Source organism: Zeus faber (genome assembly GCF_960531495.2).
Source record: "Zeus faber genome assembly, chromosome: 2".
Taxonomy (NCBI): domain Eukaryota; kingdom Metazoa; phylum Chordata; class Actinopteri; order Zeiformes; family Zeidae; genus Zeus; species Zeus faber.
The window spans coordinates 6,567,086-6,581,787 of NC_137189.1; the positions used below are offsets into that span (position 1 = coordinate 6,567,086).

General features: G+C 45.4%; 1 protein-coding gene across 1 annotated transcript; it reads left to right on the forward strand.

Annotated features, from left to right (window-relative positions):
* Positions 1-854: 854 nt before the first annotated feature.
* ism2b (isthmin 2b) lies at positions 855-10,441 on the forward strand (the record flags this gene model as incomplete). The annotated part of the gene is made up of 6 exons (XM_079996692.1): positions 855-984; positions 4,636-4,887; positions 5,621-5,939; positions 8,767-8,904; positions 9,109-9,177; positions 9,924-10,441. The coding sequence occupies exons 1-6, from the start codon at positions 874-876 to the stop codon at positions 10,439-10,441; spliced, it is 1,407 nt and encodes a 468-aa protein (XP_079852818.1). The 5' UTR covers positions 855-873.
* Between the last annotated feature and the right edge of the window lie 4,261 nt (positions 10,442-14,702).

Below are 14,702 nucleotides of genomic sequence, written 5' to 3' on the forward strand. Positions count from 1 at the left end.
CTGATAAGAGGCTGATGATCTGGAGAGCGTGTGTGTTTGTGCTATTTTGAGCATTTTCGACATCCCTTTGCGCCTTTTACCCACGATAGTAGCGTGTCATTCCCAAATACCTCCAGTCTCTGAGGAACCTCGGTGTGTCACCCCCACCCCCCCACACACACACACACACCCTCGACGGAGCTGCCCTCGCCATCGCTCCTTCCCACTCCCACAGTGCCAGCCCACAGAGAGGACATCCCGAAGCCTGCGTGAAACGAAGGAAAAGAGTTTACCCGGAAAAAAAGGCGCACGTACAAACTAGACCAGAACCTGGATGAACTTCGGCTGGATAATGGATTAGAAGATATATCTGAACTCCAGATGTCATTGTGTTGGAAAGTGAACAAAAAAACACCACCCACTCCACGACCAAATGACTCATTGTGAATTGGTTGGATGAGCGGCGCGTCGGTGCGGACTGGGGGAGACTCCGGGTGTTTGGGTATTTAGGTTTCGCCGCCGACACTTAAAAAAAAAAGTCTCCAGACTGGGGGGGGGTTTATATATGGGGAAGGTTGACCATGACCTGGACCCATCACACGCACGGTTCACTCCCAGACATGGATCTCCTGCTGCTGGATGCTGCTGTTGCGCACTGGCGCGCATCCTCATAAAGTGCGACGCTCCGCAGCCGGAGAGTCGCAAAGTCAAGATCAGCCCGATCGATCCGCGGAGCAGAGGTCGGTGCTCGGTCTGAATCAGCGCGAAAGTTCGTCCAGCTGCGATTAAACAGACAGTTGTTGAGCAGACCTCTCGTTTAGAGGCTCTTTTTTTTTTTTTTTTTTTTTTTTTTTTTTTTTTGGAAACATGCCTCGGCTTGGAAGGAGGTTGCAGATGCTCAGGGTGATTTGGTTTCTGCTCATGGTTAGTTTTGTTACCGGCTTCCCCACCAGATATAAGAATAAGAATGTTGCCCGTAAGCTGCACAACGGAGTTTCGTTTGAGGTAAGTGGTTTTATCTTTTATTCTGCTTTGATATTTAGGAACTAGATGAGCAACAAGTGTATGCACAACTGTTCTTCTAACTTCTAACCCCTGCTTTTACCCCGGCAAAATTGAAATTCCCTTGTGGAACTTGTCTATTCCCAATTCATTTAGCCTCTTGGAACCCCATTAATTGCCCATGTACCCAATAATGAATTGGGTTTATTAAAAATGTGTAATTACACAAAGAAGATGTGGTCATATCTCACCACATGCCAACTGTGCCTTTATTGAGGCACTATGTGATAAACCAATGAAATGTTTAAGCAGTAACAGAATTATTTATTTATTGGAGTTTCGATTCATGTATATTGGTTGTTTTATGAATTATGCACATAGGTCCACCTTGTGTGGTTTAGATAAATTAGTCTCCACCTTTATCTTTTAAAGGACACTCGATTTTACCACGCATTGGGCCACTGTTTGGACCCCGTTGAATAAGATTTAGTCTCTGGGACCCGAATCTGAGATGCTTGTTATTGTTGGATATGATTTAGTCCAAACTTCCACACCTGTCTGTAATGTAGGTATGGCGGTAACAGTCAAACTAGGATCAAAACAGTCATGAATGTCTTCAATGAAATAATGGTGACATTTTATCTATTAATCATTTTGCTTGGGACCCCTCTTGTAGGACCCCTGGGAGGTCCCCGGACCTTGCGTTGAGAACCACTGGTTTAGGTTGTATCCAACTGTTTGCGTTACACACGTACACAGATGTATATGTGTGTGTGTGTGTGCGCGCATCCGTCCATGTGTTTGTCTGCTGGACTGGAGTTTTTCAGCCTTTGAACTTTTCTTCTTGTGTGGCCTTAGAGAGGGGGGGATAGAGAGAGAGAGAGAGACCCTACCAGCGCTCCATCCCATCATCGGTCTGATTGATGTGAAAGAGGAACTAGAGAGACTGAGCAGCAGAGAGATGAGATAGAGGGAGAGGGAGAGAGTGAGAAGGAAGGAAGGGAAATAAAGGAGGGAGGGAGGGATTCCTGATGGAAAATGAAGCGTGCGGTGGCATTTACAATTGGACATATCGAGTCCCAAAAAGATGTAGTTGGCGGGGGAAGACCTGGTGAAGGGTGGGGGGGGGGGGGTGAGAAGGATGAAAGAACCACTTTGGAGAGGCTGGAGGAGGGCGGGTGAGATGGAGGGATGGTTAAGTCGGTACAGTAGGAGAGGGAGAGGCAGAGAGAGAGAGGAAGGGAGAGAGAGAGGGAAGCAGGAGAAAGAGGCTTATGTAACCGGGCTAAATCGAACCCCCTAAGGTTCTCACAATGGAGTCGGGTGAGTGGGGGGTGGGGAGAGGTGGGGGTCAAGGGTCAACCCCTCTGATTGTTTACATTGACCCTTTTCTGTGTTAATGTGGAATTTCCTGTTTTTGGTTTTAGCCCCATCTCTCGGGGTGGAGGAGGAGGAGGAGGAGGCGGCGGCGGTGGCGGCGGCAGTGGTGGTGAGGGTAGAGGGGGCTTTGTGTCAGAGCATTAATGGCCTCTTTTCCAAATAGTGAGACCTGTTTGCCCTGTTTGCCCTGCCTCGTTCCATCCCTTAATCCCCACCCCCCGTCTCCCTCGTGCCACCATTTGTTTTGCCTCCCTTGTGTTGTTTTTAATTTCCAAAGGCGGGGCAATCAAAGAGGTCCCCGTGGTTTATTGTTCTTCCGTAATGGCTTGGAAACGGCCAAGTGCAGGGGGCCTTTGATATCTACAGCCGCATAAATCAAGGCTGCCACATTGCCTGGCTTCCCCAAAACCAGCACACTCCACCCACCCTACCCCACCCCATCCCACCCACTTCCCTATACCCATAACGTCTGTCAGACTTACCGTGGGAGCCCTAAATGGCTCCAGTGTCTTCCCGCCGGACAGGGCAGTGGGTCTCTCTGCGGGGTTGTGTTTGTAGACTGAGCCCAGGTTCTCCTGCTCTGCATTCTCTGTTAAGACGCACCACATGCTGTCGGCCAACGTGGTCTTTGATCTGGGGAGCCCCACTGGCGAGCAGAAGCAGGAGAGGGAGAGAGGAGAGAGGGAGAGTGAGTGAGTGATATACAGGGCGAAGGAATTACAGAATCCAGATGTGTAACAGGATCAGATGAGGAGGGTGTGAAAGTATGTGCCCTGCCATCTGACTCTGGTCAAAGCCATGATCCTCTGTCCGTCCCTATTGCAGGGCGGGAGTAAATGGATGGATAGATGGATGGATAGATAGATAGATAGATAGATAGATAGATAGATAGATAGATAGACAGATAGATAGATAGATAGACAGATAGATAGATAGATAGATAGATAGATAGATAGATAGATAGACAGATAGATAGATAGATAGACAGATAGATAGATAGATAGATAGATAGATAGATAGATAGATAGATAGATAGACAGATAGATAGATAGATAGACAGATAGATAGATAGATAGATAGATAGATAGATAGATAGATAGATAGACAGATAGATAGATAGATAGACAGATAGATAGATAGATAGATAGATAGATAGATAGATAGATAGATGGATGGATGGATGGATGGATAGATAGATAGATAGACAGACAGACAGACAGACAGACAGACAGACAGACAGACAGACAGACAGACAGACAGACAGACAGACAGACAGATAGATAGATAGATAGATAGATAGATAGATAGATAGATAGATAGACAGACAGACAGACAGACAGACAGACAGACAGACAGATAGACAGACAAATAGATAGATAGATAGATAGATAGATAGATAGATAGATAGATAGATAGATAGATAGATGGATAGATGGATAGATAGATAGATAGATAGATAAATATAGATAAATATAGATAATCTGCTAAATGCAATGTAATAATAAATAGATCGGTAGACTAGGTGGTTGTAAATAGCATGCTTTTTTACAGAATATAAAACTCAGATTTAAAGGAGTCTGGAGATCATCACAGTCAGACTGTAACCTGCACAAAGCCCAGTTTTGAGGTGGAGCCGATGGCATACAAGATGGTGTCATCGGCGTGGAAATTAATATTGGGGGAAGCAGCAGCATTGCATCCAGTAGAGAGGCTTTACATTAACTGACTAAATTATAGTTTAGATAGTACCATCCGTGTCTTTTCTATATTGTTCTATTCAATGTGTATGTCTGACAGTGGAGCGCCGACTGGCATTAGAGCTTCTTTAGTCCCTGTTTGCCATCCACCGTGTTGGTCCTTCCGAGGAGCCCATTGACCTGAGACGGCTGCTGCCGTGGACGTCGTGGTATAAGCGCGACAGGTTTACTCTCGCTCCGACCGGTGCAGGGGTCCCACCCCTCCCAGGCCCTCTCATTAAATCAAAAAATTAGAATGTATCTGGCACAGGCCCCTCTTTGTCCAAGGCCTGGATGCCGGAGCTGTTGTGGGAAAAGAATGAAATGGGCTGGTTAGGCGACTGGCGGGTTGGTCGGTCGCCGTGGTGGATTTTTAGATTTGCTGACCAAGCTGTCAAACGGTAGTTATTTTTGTCCAGGAAACACTAATAGTAAGGTTGTTGCGGCTGTTATTCTAGCAAATACACAAATACAAATAAACACACAGATCATTAATAACACTATACACATCTCCATGTTCCTTAATTTTTTTAATCAGGCTCACGGCCAGCCAACTCAGAATGGAGGCATCCAATACGTCTCCGAAGCTTTGGAGCAACAGAACCAGGTTCAGAGCCTCCTGCCCGAGCCCCACAGCCACCAGAGGAGGTGGTCCCACTCACAGTACCGCTCGGTGGGGGTCCTCCCACAGCCTGAGCCCGAGGAAGAGACCAAACCCTTCATCCTGGATATCAAAAACCTGCCGGACCTGGCCAACGCTGACATCAATTCTCAGAATCCCAATATCCAGGTCAGTGGTATCTCTTGCTGCTTCGTGATGTCCACCATTGGAAACGTATTCAGGAAGCTTGTAGAGTAAGTTTACTTTAAGGTAGTTCCAAGTAATATGGAAGAATAGATTTAAGTTTTGTTGTAATATTATACTCTATATTACTATATATATATAAAGTATTGATTTGATGGATGACCAATTGTCATCAATGACACCCATTGACGCCCGTTTTCATTCCCAATGGCCCACGTCTGTCAGATCGGGTCCAAATCAGACCAATTTTGTGTAGTCTGATTGGGCCTAAATGTGCGTTAACACATCAGCTCAGTGGTGAGTAGCTGCTGTAGCATCTTGGATGAGTCATACAGAGCTAATGAAGGGTAGTTAACCAGAATAAACAGTCAAACATTTTCCCCCTGAGAGGAAAGATCTTGGTTCATTTGTTTTGTCTGAGTGCTCATGCTCATGTCTGACTGGCTGAACGACGATTAGGGAGCGGGTTTGGTTTCCCAAAATACCCAATTGAGGATGTGAGGTTGGTTTATTTCCTGAAATCAGCTTGTCACTAACAACCCATGTGTTGGCACCTATTACACTAACACTTCAAGTGATTCCAGCCATTACTAAGATGCTTCAATGGTTTGTCGATGCATGTTTAGGACATTTATTACAGTCTTTGTTCGTTGGCTTAGATCCTCTTTAACAGTGTATTCATGGCATCATATTAACTCATTGTTTTCCGTCTCTGCAGGTGACCATTGAGGTGGTGGATGACCCTCAGATGGAGGTAGAAATGGACCTGGCCAAGGAAAAAGACTGGCTCCCCTCCTCCTCCTCCTCCACAATAGATTGGCTCGGGGGGAAGAAGCTCTTCTGGCCCCTGTTCTGGGGCTACACCGATGCCGACTCCAGCGAGGACAGCACCGGACGCTCAGGGCTGGACGAGACCGGAGAGGAGGAGGAAGACTACTCCCTTGACTACGGCAGTGAGGAGCCCCTTCCAAGTGGGGTGGGCGGGGAGTGGGATAGTCGCTGGAACGAGGGCTGGGACCCAATGCAGAGCTACTATGGTAGGTGTTGCCAAGTGGTACACTGACTGCCCTACAGACATCTCAAAATAGCTCTATTTAAAGGTTCTTCATAGCCTCTTCAGTGTGGATTTCGGAAAAGTTTAAACTTTTTTGTGGTTGTTTTCAATGCAGCAAGAAATAGAGAAAACATGGATAGGTTCCTTGTAGGTTCAGAGTTCTGAACCTAATGATTTACAGCTGAATATGGAGCTGACAGGAATGTTTATAAAGAGGGAGAGAGACAGGCAGAGCAACATCAGACTGACTTTGGAGGACGGCAGCATAGACTGTCCTAACCGCCAGAGTGACCCAGGCGGTGCCAAGTGCGGGAACATGGGCACTCGACCATCAGGGCATTGTGGGCTGGAGGCGCTTTGAAGTCGACACTGGTCGTGCCGGTCGCAGAGGCCTGTCTTTTGAAGATGGACCCGATGCGCTCGCTAATGGCAGCGTGAGGCCGCCACTGTACCCTGGGACAAAACAGCCCACTGCTTGCGGACAATTAGAGGGCAGATTGGGAACACAGAATGACAGGGGCCATTCGGCTGGGTCTTTCATCCATCCCTGGGCCCCCAGGCGCCCCCCCCCCCCCCCCCCTCCCAGACCCTGGCGGCCCTCGCTGCCCTCTGCGGCTCGGCGTTTTGAGCCAGTTCAAGAATTTTGGGGGGCTTTCAGGGCCCTGCATAACATTTATGGCTTTGTTTGTTGTTTCTCTTAATTCTACTCTGGCACGGTGGGAAAAAAAAGTGCAGCCTGCCTCAGCACGGACAAACCTTTTTACAATTATGACAAAACTTGTCAAAACAGACAGTTAGTGAAAATGAGATAAGTCATGCTGTCTGCTTGAGTCATGTTGTTCGGGTTCCAGTTAATTAAAAAATCTAGGGGCGAATTCACAAAGCAATTGCGCAGCTTTTGTGGTCGCTAAACCGGCTCAAATAACACAAAATCAACCGTATAATTCACAAAGCACCCACAAACTGTGAAATGCCCCACTAACTGCGCTGCCATGCAAATAGCATCTTGGTGCGCCGGTTCTATTTGCACGTATTTCTATTAGGTATTATGCATACATTTGGCACAAAATTGGCCCCTTACCCATTGCGCCAAAAACCTGGTAACACCCGCTAACATCTTGCATGGATGGAAACATCCACAGACACCAGAAAATCAGAAGTTATTGTTTTTTTCCCACATGTGGGACCATGAAATGTTTTTAGTGTGGGGACTGCTCCATCGGGACCGCTCCGAGAAGCCCCACTCCGAGCTACTCCAGAACCACACCCAGCCGGTCTCTGGTCTCCACACCCAGTCTCTGGCGGGCATGGATACGCCATGCTGCTTCGACTGTTTTTTTCCCCAATCACACTGAAACCATGACATGCCCCTTTTCCAGCGTGTTCATGATGTCAAATATGACACACCAGAAAAAAAAGAAAGGCATACTCATCTACTGGCAATGGGAAAGATGTCAATCGGCTATTTTTTAGCATATTTACCCACGTTTAAAAAACCCAGGGATACCTACTAATTTTAGTGTAAAAACGGTATAAAAGTTATAACGAAGAGTGATAAAGTGGTCAAAATTGGCATTGAACCACAGATGGCATTGAACCTCATAGGAGGACCATGGACAGTTTGAGCCCAGAGCCGGGCCACTGCAGTGAAAAAAAAAAGAACTTTGTGGTAGAGTTAAATATATGAAATTGACTATCATAATTTCTATATTGTAAAATTAACATTCAGTAAGAACTACAATTTTTGAAGTAAACATTTAAATATATAGACCTGTTATTAATGTTATAAATGAACTGTGTGCGAAGTTTTATTATAGAATTGATCTATTCTATAATATAGAATCTATATCTACTATTTAAATGTTTTATAGTCACTGCACAAAAACCTAAAAATACTAAGTCAATTTTTATCTGAAAGTATAGCTTTTTTGAATCCGCATCTCTGCAGATCCAGGATCAGATGCAAAACAAGGGCAAATTGCACCCATCTGGAAAAACCTTATGGGTATGTTTGCGCTGTCATATCATGAGCACAATATCTTTTGTGAATCGGATGCTAAGACGGCGCAGATAGCGGGAGCAATTGATGCACAATTCATGGTGCTTTAGCGGCTGCAATCCATTCTTTGTGAATTCACCCCCTAGAGTGCAACCTCCTAGATCCATCGACGAACATCAATGAGGACTGCCTGAATGAAGTGCATGTAGCCTCGTTAGCAAAGCAGGACAATGCTTGTTATTTGCTCAGATCTAAAAGCCTGATGAACATAAATCAGGGATGCCTTCCTCACTCCTTAGCCTCTCCTGTAATTAGGCCTCTCCCGAGACCCTGTTCCCATGTGGCCACATGGCAAGTTGGCAGTACCCTCAAAGGCAAATTGAGCGCCTGCTACACCCAATCTGGTATTTCTGCACCCACCTTGTCTTTAATCGAGGATGAGTTGTTTTCTGTGTCACTAACACCACGAGGAAACTTGGTGCACAGGCGGATCCACCCACCCCAGCAACGTCTCTCTGTCTTTTGCTCTCTAATTTGGCAAAAGCCTACTTAAGAGACTTTTGGTTTGCATGGGAAAGGTTACACATTTGCCATTTATGACATTTTTGACACAGACGTGCTTGAAAACATTTTCAGTTTTAAGACTACTCAAGCAGACAAATAGGGCTAGGGTTACGGTTAGAGAGAAATACCCTCATAACTTCATCAATATTTCATAATTTGGTGAAAATGTGTTTGTGGCAATGTTATGAATGGAACCCAACAAAAGTGAAATATGAAACTGAAAAGTGTCATTTTGTGGCTCCCACAGAAAAGGAGACAGATGAGTGGACCACCTGGACTCCCTGTTCAGCCTCCTGTGGACATGGTGAAAGGAAGAGGACCAAGTCTTGTGGATACTCCTGCACCCTGACAGAGACCGCCCGGTGTGACCTGGAACCTTGTCCTGGTGAGAAAACCTTTAATATATACTGTATAATTTGGCTACACAGAAAAAAATGCTGTTATTCATGTCAGTGGCTTTCATCCTGGCCAGGGTCATTATTGTATTGTTTCTGACCTACATTTCACTACTGTTGTCCCCCTGTCATCAGCTAGTTCCAAAAATATGCTCTTCTGAAGCAGTCCATGTGCCCCTTTTCCCTCATTGCAGATGATATCAACACGGTGGTGGAGCCTTTCCCCTTTGAGATGGAAAACGGCACAGAACCTTTTGGTACAGGTCAGTTACAGTATACTTGATTTCTCTGTTGTAATATGAAGGAGCGTGGCTGTCCATCGTTCTGCCAGGCATGCCGCTTATTGACTGCTCAAAAGCTTGTTCTTGGATGGGGAGAGAACTTGTATCCCATGGTTTCCAATCATCCTGCCCCACCAGAGCGATGGTCTCAGTGGTTGGCTCTGTTGACTTACAGCAACCAAGGCTCTGGGTTCAATACATCTGGGACTGTTCTGTGTTGAGTTTGCAACCTCCTAATGTTCCCCAAGTTCATTTGCTCAGGTTTCCCCTACCTTAAAGAAAAGCATGTTAGGGTTAGAAACTCCTGCCGACCAAGGTATTGGTCGAGATCTGTAGTTGGTCCCTGGGTGCCGCTACCTGGGAGCCCGCTGCTCCTGTATACAAGGATACTAGATGGGTTAGATGCAGAGGATTTTGGATTGGATTGTGTTGATGCTTTAGACCAGTGCAAGTTTTGATAGTTTTTTTCTGCATGTTGGTTGAAAAGAATTGTCCAAGGCCAAGTGAAGATAGAGATTGGAGACTTTCTACACCAGCATTGGAATTATTTTTGCAGACAGGCAACGAGGAGCAGGAGCTTTATCCGAGCCCAATCAGTGAGAATGGTTTGCAAAACGTTAATATACTGGCAATCGCTGATTGTTGACTGTGGCTGCTAGGAAAATTTTGACATACTGTATCTCCCAACCTGGGGATTAGTAAAGTGTATGTTCTTCTTTCCCATCCAGACATGGACAGCTGTGAGAAGTGGCTTAACTGTAAGAGCGAGTTCCTCCAGCGGTACCTCAAACAGGTCCTATCCGAGCTGCCCAGCTGCCCCTGCTCGTTCCCCTCCGAGGCGGCCTACACCGTGGTCAGCGTCTTCGACGAGGGCTGCGACCGGCCGTTCCGGTGGCGCGACGCCAGCGGCCCCAAGGAGCGCCTAGACATCTACCAGCCGTCAGCGCGCTCCTGCCTCCGCTCCACGCTCTCCAGCGACTCGTCCACGTTGGCGGCGCAGCACTGTTGCTACGATGACCATGGCCAGCTGATCACGCGGGGCAAGGGCGCCGGCACGCCCAACCTGATCAGCACTGAGTTTTCGCCTGAGCTGCACTTCAAGGTGGACGTGCTGCCGTGGATCCTGTGCAAGGGCGACTGGAGCCGCTTCCACGCCGTGCGGCCGCCCAACAACGGCCTGCGCTGCCCAGAGAACCCGCACCAAGACGTGTTCCTGAACGAGCTGGAAGAGGCGCGGGAGTACTGAGGGATCATAGCCAAAACAAATCCACTTTATCCATAGAGCAGTGTGCTCCATCCTAACTTGAGAAAGAGGGAAAAAGTAATGTATTTCATTACACATCCCAAAGTGTCAATTCCCAGAGAGGCGTCCATATGCACCCGTGTCCAGGCTTTGGAAGTCTGGTTGTCTCGAGTTAGGATTTGGCACATTGTCCTTGATTTCAGGCTGGACTGAACTTAACTGAACTGAAATGAATAACGAATTAAAAAAAAAAAATAAAATAAAAAAATCATGCAGTGTTCTCCCGATTCTCGCCAACCATTGACACCTCTGGCACGCCATCAAGCTCTTTCTCTTTGTTTCTATTTGGTATACACTCCCCCGTGTGCTTGTAAGCATGATGTCTACCTGCTGGCGGTTTTGTTTGGTTTGGTTTGCTTTGGTTTAGGTTTGGCTTTGTTTTGTTTTGTTTTCCCTCCCGGAGCTCGAGTGCTCGACATTTGCAACAGATGGGGAAACATCTTGATTTATTGCAATTCACCTTCGGAAAAGAAATATTTAGAGTTGTTTGCATTAATATATGGAAGGAGGGAAGGAGCGGGCAGATTTCAACATTGACTCTCTCTAACTAAGATGCTTCAGGGTCAAAAGGTACCACGCCATTTTAAAATGTGCACACAGACGGAGGGCAAAAATGTAGGAAGTGTTATTGTGGAGGCCTAAGCTGCTGCAAACACAAAGGAAATGGGCGATAAATAACAGAAACGTCTGAGGTGTCCATTTCATTATATCAGAAAAAAGTGAATACATTCATGTCTAATTAAAGACCGTATCAAGTTTTACTATTTCATCATGATGTAGTATTACTTAATGCTGAAATCATCCTAGAAACTTGTCCAGATGTGTTTGTTTTTTGCCCGCCGGCTGCTGTGCATTCTTGGAAAACCTGCCTATAGGAGGCGCTGAGATTAACGCCTCCTAGAATTTGAAAGGTTGGGAGGAGGATGCGAGCAGAGTGGAACAAGATCCTAAAAATGTGTCGGTGTCAACAATCCGCTTAGAGTCCAGACTCGTATTAACCGATAAAAACCATATCATGACGATGGAGAGGGAGTCGGATTTCAAGTATTCCATGTGCTCGCAGGGGAGACAAACTATTTCTTATAATTATAAAAAACAAACTAAGTGATTCAGTGAGTTGATCAATCTGTGCTATAGAGGGAAAACTTATTTTTCTAAATCCAGCAGCCTCCTAAATCCCGTAAACAAACGGAGGCTGAGATGGTTCTACAACGTTCTACAACGTTCTCAGGGTAACTTACCGATCGTGATTTAAAACAAAAAACTGAAACTGAAAGAAAAACGCCCGTTTACCTCGACAGTTGGAACGGGAATTGGTAGGAAATTGGTGGAAGGCTGAAGAACGTGTGATCTAGATTCTGACTAACCAGCAGATCAGTGTATTTTGGGCGTGATTGTTTTGGCGGTTATGCATGTTATTATGACTGAATAGCCATTGTCATTACGAAGCATTGTGTTTGGTGCAAAGGCATTATTATTATTATTATTATTATTATTGCTGTTGAGGATTGCTGGTTTGTTGGACATCTTTCGGGGGGGTTTGTGCATAGAACGCGAATGGATAGAATGTCTCTTTTTAAAAAAAGTGACATTCTATCTACATTCAGTCCCTTCTATTCACTCTAGCTCTATGGGTTGCCCCCCTGACCTCTTATCAGGAATTTGACTTCCAGATTTAAGTATGTACGTACGCAGACACACGAATTTTGAAGAAGGCACTTTATTTTGATTATATGTAACAAAAGATCTATTTACAGTATATATACTATATATATACAGTATATAGTATATGTACTGTATATATATATGAATATCAAAATGTTCTCATACATACCAGTTGCTGATGACAGTGTTGTTGTGAGCGGAGAAAAAGAGCATTTTGTTGTATCAAAGTGACAATATCAAGTGTAAGCATGATCTTTTGTGATTTCTGAAGCTAGTATTACATATTATGGTCTTGTACAGTATTTATTTGTCCCCTTGTTTTTTTTTATTTTGCTGAAGCTTTGAAGTGACTCTGGACTCTACACGGTGCACCACTGGGACTGAGACTCGCCGGCGCTCAGCGTCAAAAGGGAAAACACTTCACGCCTCACACCACTTTACACAGTGTCGTACCACCGTGCTCCATCAATGTGCTGTTGTCATTACTATGAAGAAATATATAAAGACTTTGCATTCATCGCCTGGCTCATCTGAGTTGTAGTTATTTGATCATTTTTTCCACAATGCACGGATCGTTCATCTTTGTTAATATATTTTTCATATATTTGTTTTCTATCTGTATATATACAGTATATATATACATAAATATTTATATAGATATTTACACCGATCAGCCAGAACGTTAAAACCACTGACAGGTGAAGTGAATAAAATTGATCACCTTGTTGCAATGGCACTTGTAAAAAGGGTGGGATATATTAGGCAGCAAGTGAACAGTCAGTTCTTGAAGTTGATGTGTTGGAAGCAAGAAAAATGGGCAAGCGTAAGGATCTGAGGGACTTTGACAAGGGCCAAATTGTGATGGCTAGACGATTGGGTCAGAGCATCTCCAAAACGGTCTTGTGGGGTGTTCCCGGTATGCAGTGGGTAGTACTTATCAAAAGTGGTCCAACGAAGGACAACTGGTGAACCGGCAAAAAGGTCATGGGCGTCCAAGGCTCACTGATGCACACAGGGAGCAAACTCTAGTCTGTCTGGTCCAATCCCACAGAAGAGATATTGTAGTAGAAATTTCTGAAAAAGTTAATGCTGCTGTGATAGAAAGGTGTGAGAACACACAGTGCATTCCAGCTTGCTGCGTATGGGTCTGTGTAGCCGCAGACCGGTCAGAGTGTCCATGCTGACCCCTGTCCACCACCCAAAGCACCTACAATGGGCATGTGAGCGTCAGAACTGGACCATGGAGCAATGGAAGATGGTGTTCTGGTCTGATGAATCACGTTTTCTTTTACATCATGTGGATGGCCGGGTGCATATGCGTCATTCACCTGGGGAAGAGATGGCACCAGGATGCACTATGGGAAGAAGGCAAGCCGGTGGAGACAGTGTGATGCTCTGGAAAATGTTCTTCTGGGAAACCTTGGATCCTGGCATTCATGTGGATGTTACTTTGACAGGTACCGCCTGCCTAAACGTTGTAGACCAAGTACACCCCTTCATGGCAACGGTGTTCCCTGATAGCAATGGCCTCTTTCAGCAGGATAATGCGCCCTGCCACACTACAAAAACTGTTCAGGAATGTTTTGAGGAACATGACTAAGAGTTTGAGGTGTTGACTTTGCCTCGAAATTCCCTGGATCTCAATACGATCGGGATGCGGGATGTGCTGGGACAACAAGCCCGATGCATGGGGGGGCCCCGCCTCGCAACTTACAGAACTTAAAGGATCTGCTGCTAACGTCTTGGTGCCAGATATCAGAGGACACCTTCAAAGGTCTTGTGGAGTTCCTTCCTCGAAAGGGTCAGAGCTTTTTTGACGGCACAAGGGGGAGTTACACAATATTAGTGGCTATTAGTGGTGGTTTAAATGTTGTGGCTGATTGGTGTATATACAGTATATTCAGTACTACCTCCACGTCATCACTGAATAAGGGTATAAAGTGGTAGATGAATGTAGTGATGGTGGTTTAAGTGGTAATGTGAAAGATTTTCTTGTTGAAGGAAACCCATATATGATTTGGTTTGACTGTCTTACTCACTGTTGTACTTTATTTATTATTGTAGCTTTGAAGCTACCTGCTCCATCTAATGTGACAGATTGATAATATCACAAAATATTTCTAAATCGCCCTGAGAATGATCTCCCCATTCTACCGCTACATGTGATTTCTTTTTGGTGGTTTGTCAGAGCAAACTATCACAGCTAACCGGCTAACTGCTAACTAGCACAGCTAACCGCCGAGTAGTGATGCGTGACTTGCAAACAATGAGTTTGTAGCAAACAAATATTCTAAAGGACTCAGGAATCCTGAGTCACCCGGGCAAAATTGTTGTTTGTTTGCGTCAAGCAATGACTCCTGAATGGATCGTGAACCAGATCCATGAGCTGTGAGTCGCGAGTCACGCGAGTTTCCTGGCAGCGTGCTGAAGGGTCCTTGAGCAAGACAGCAAACCCCTAACTGCTCCCGTTGAGCCTTGCATAGCTGCCTCCATCGGTGTACCAATAAGTTTAAAGTCACTTTGGACAAAATGTCTGATC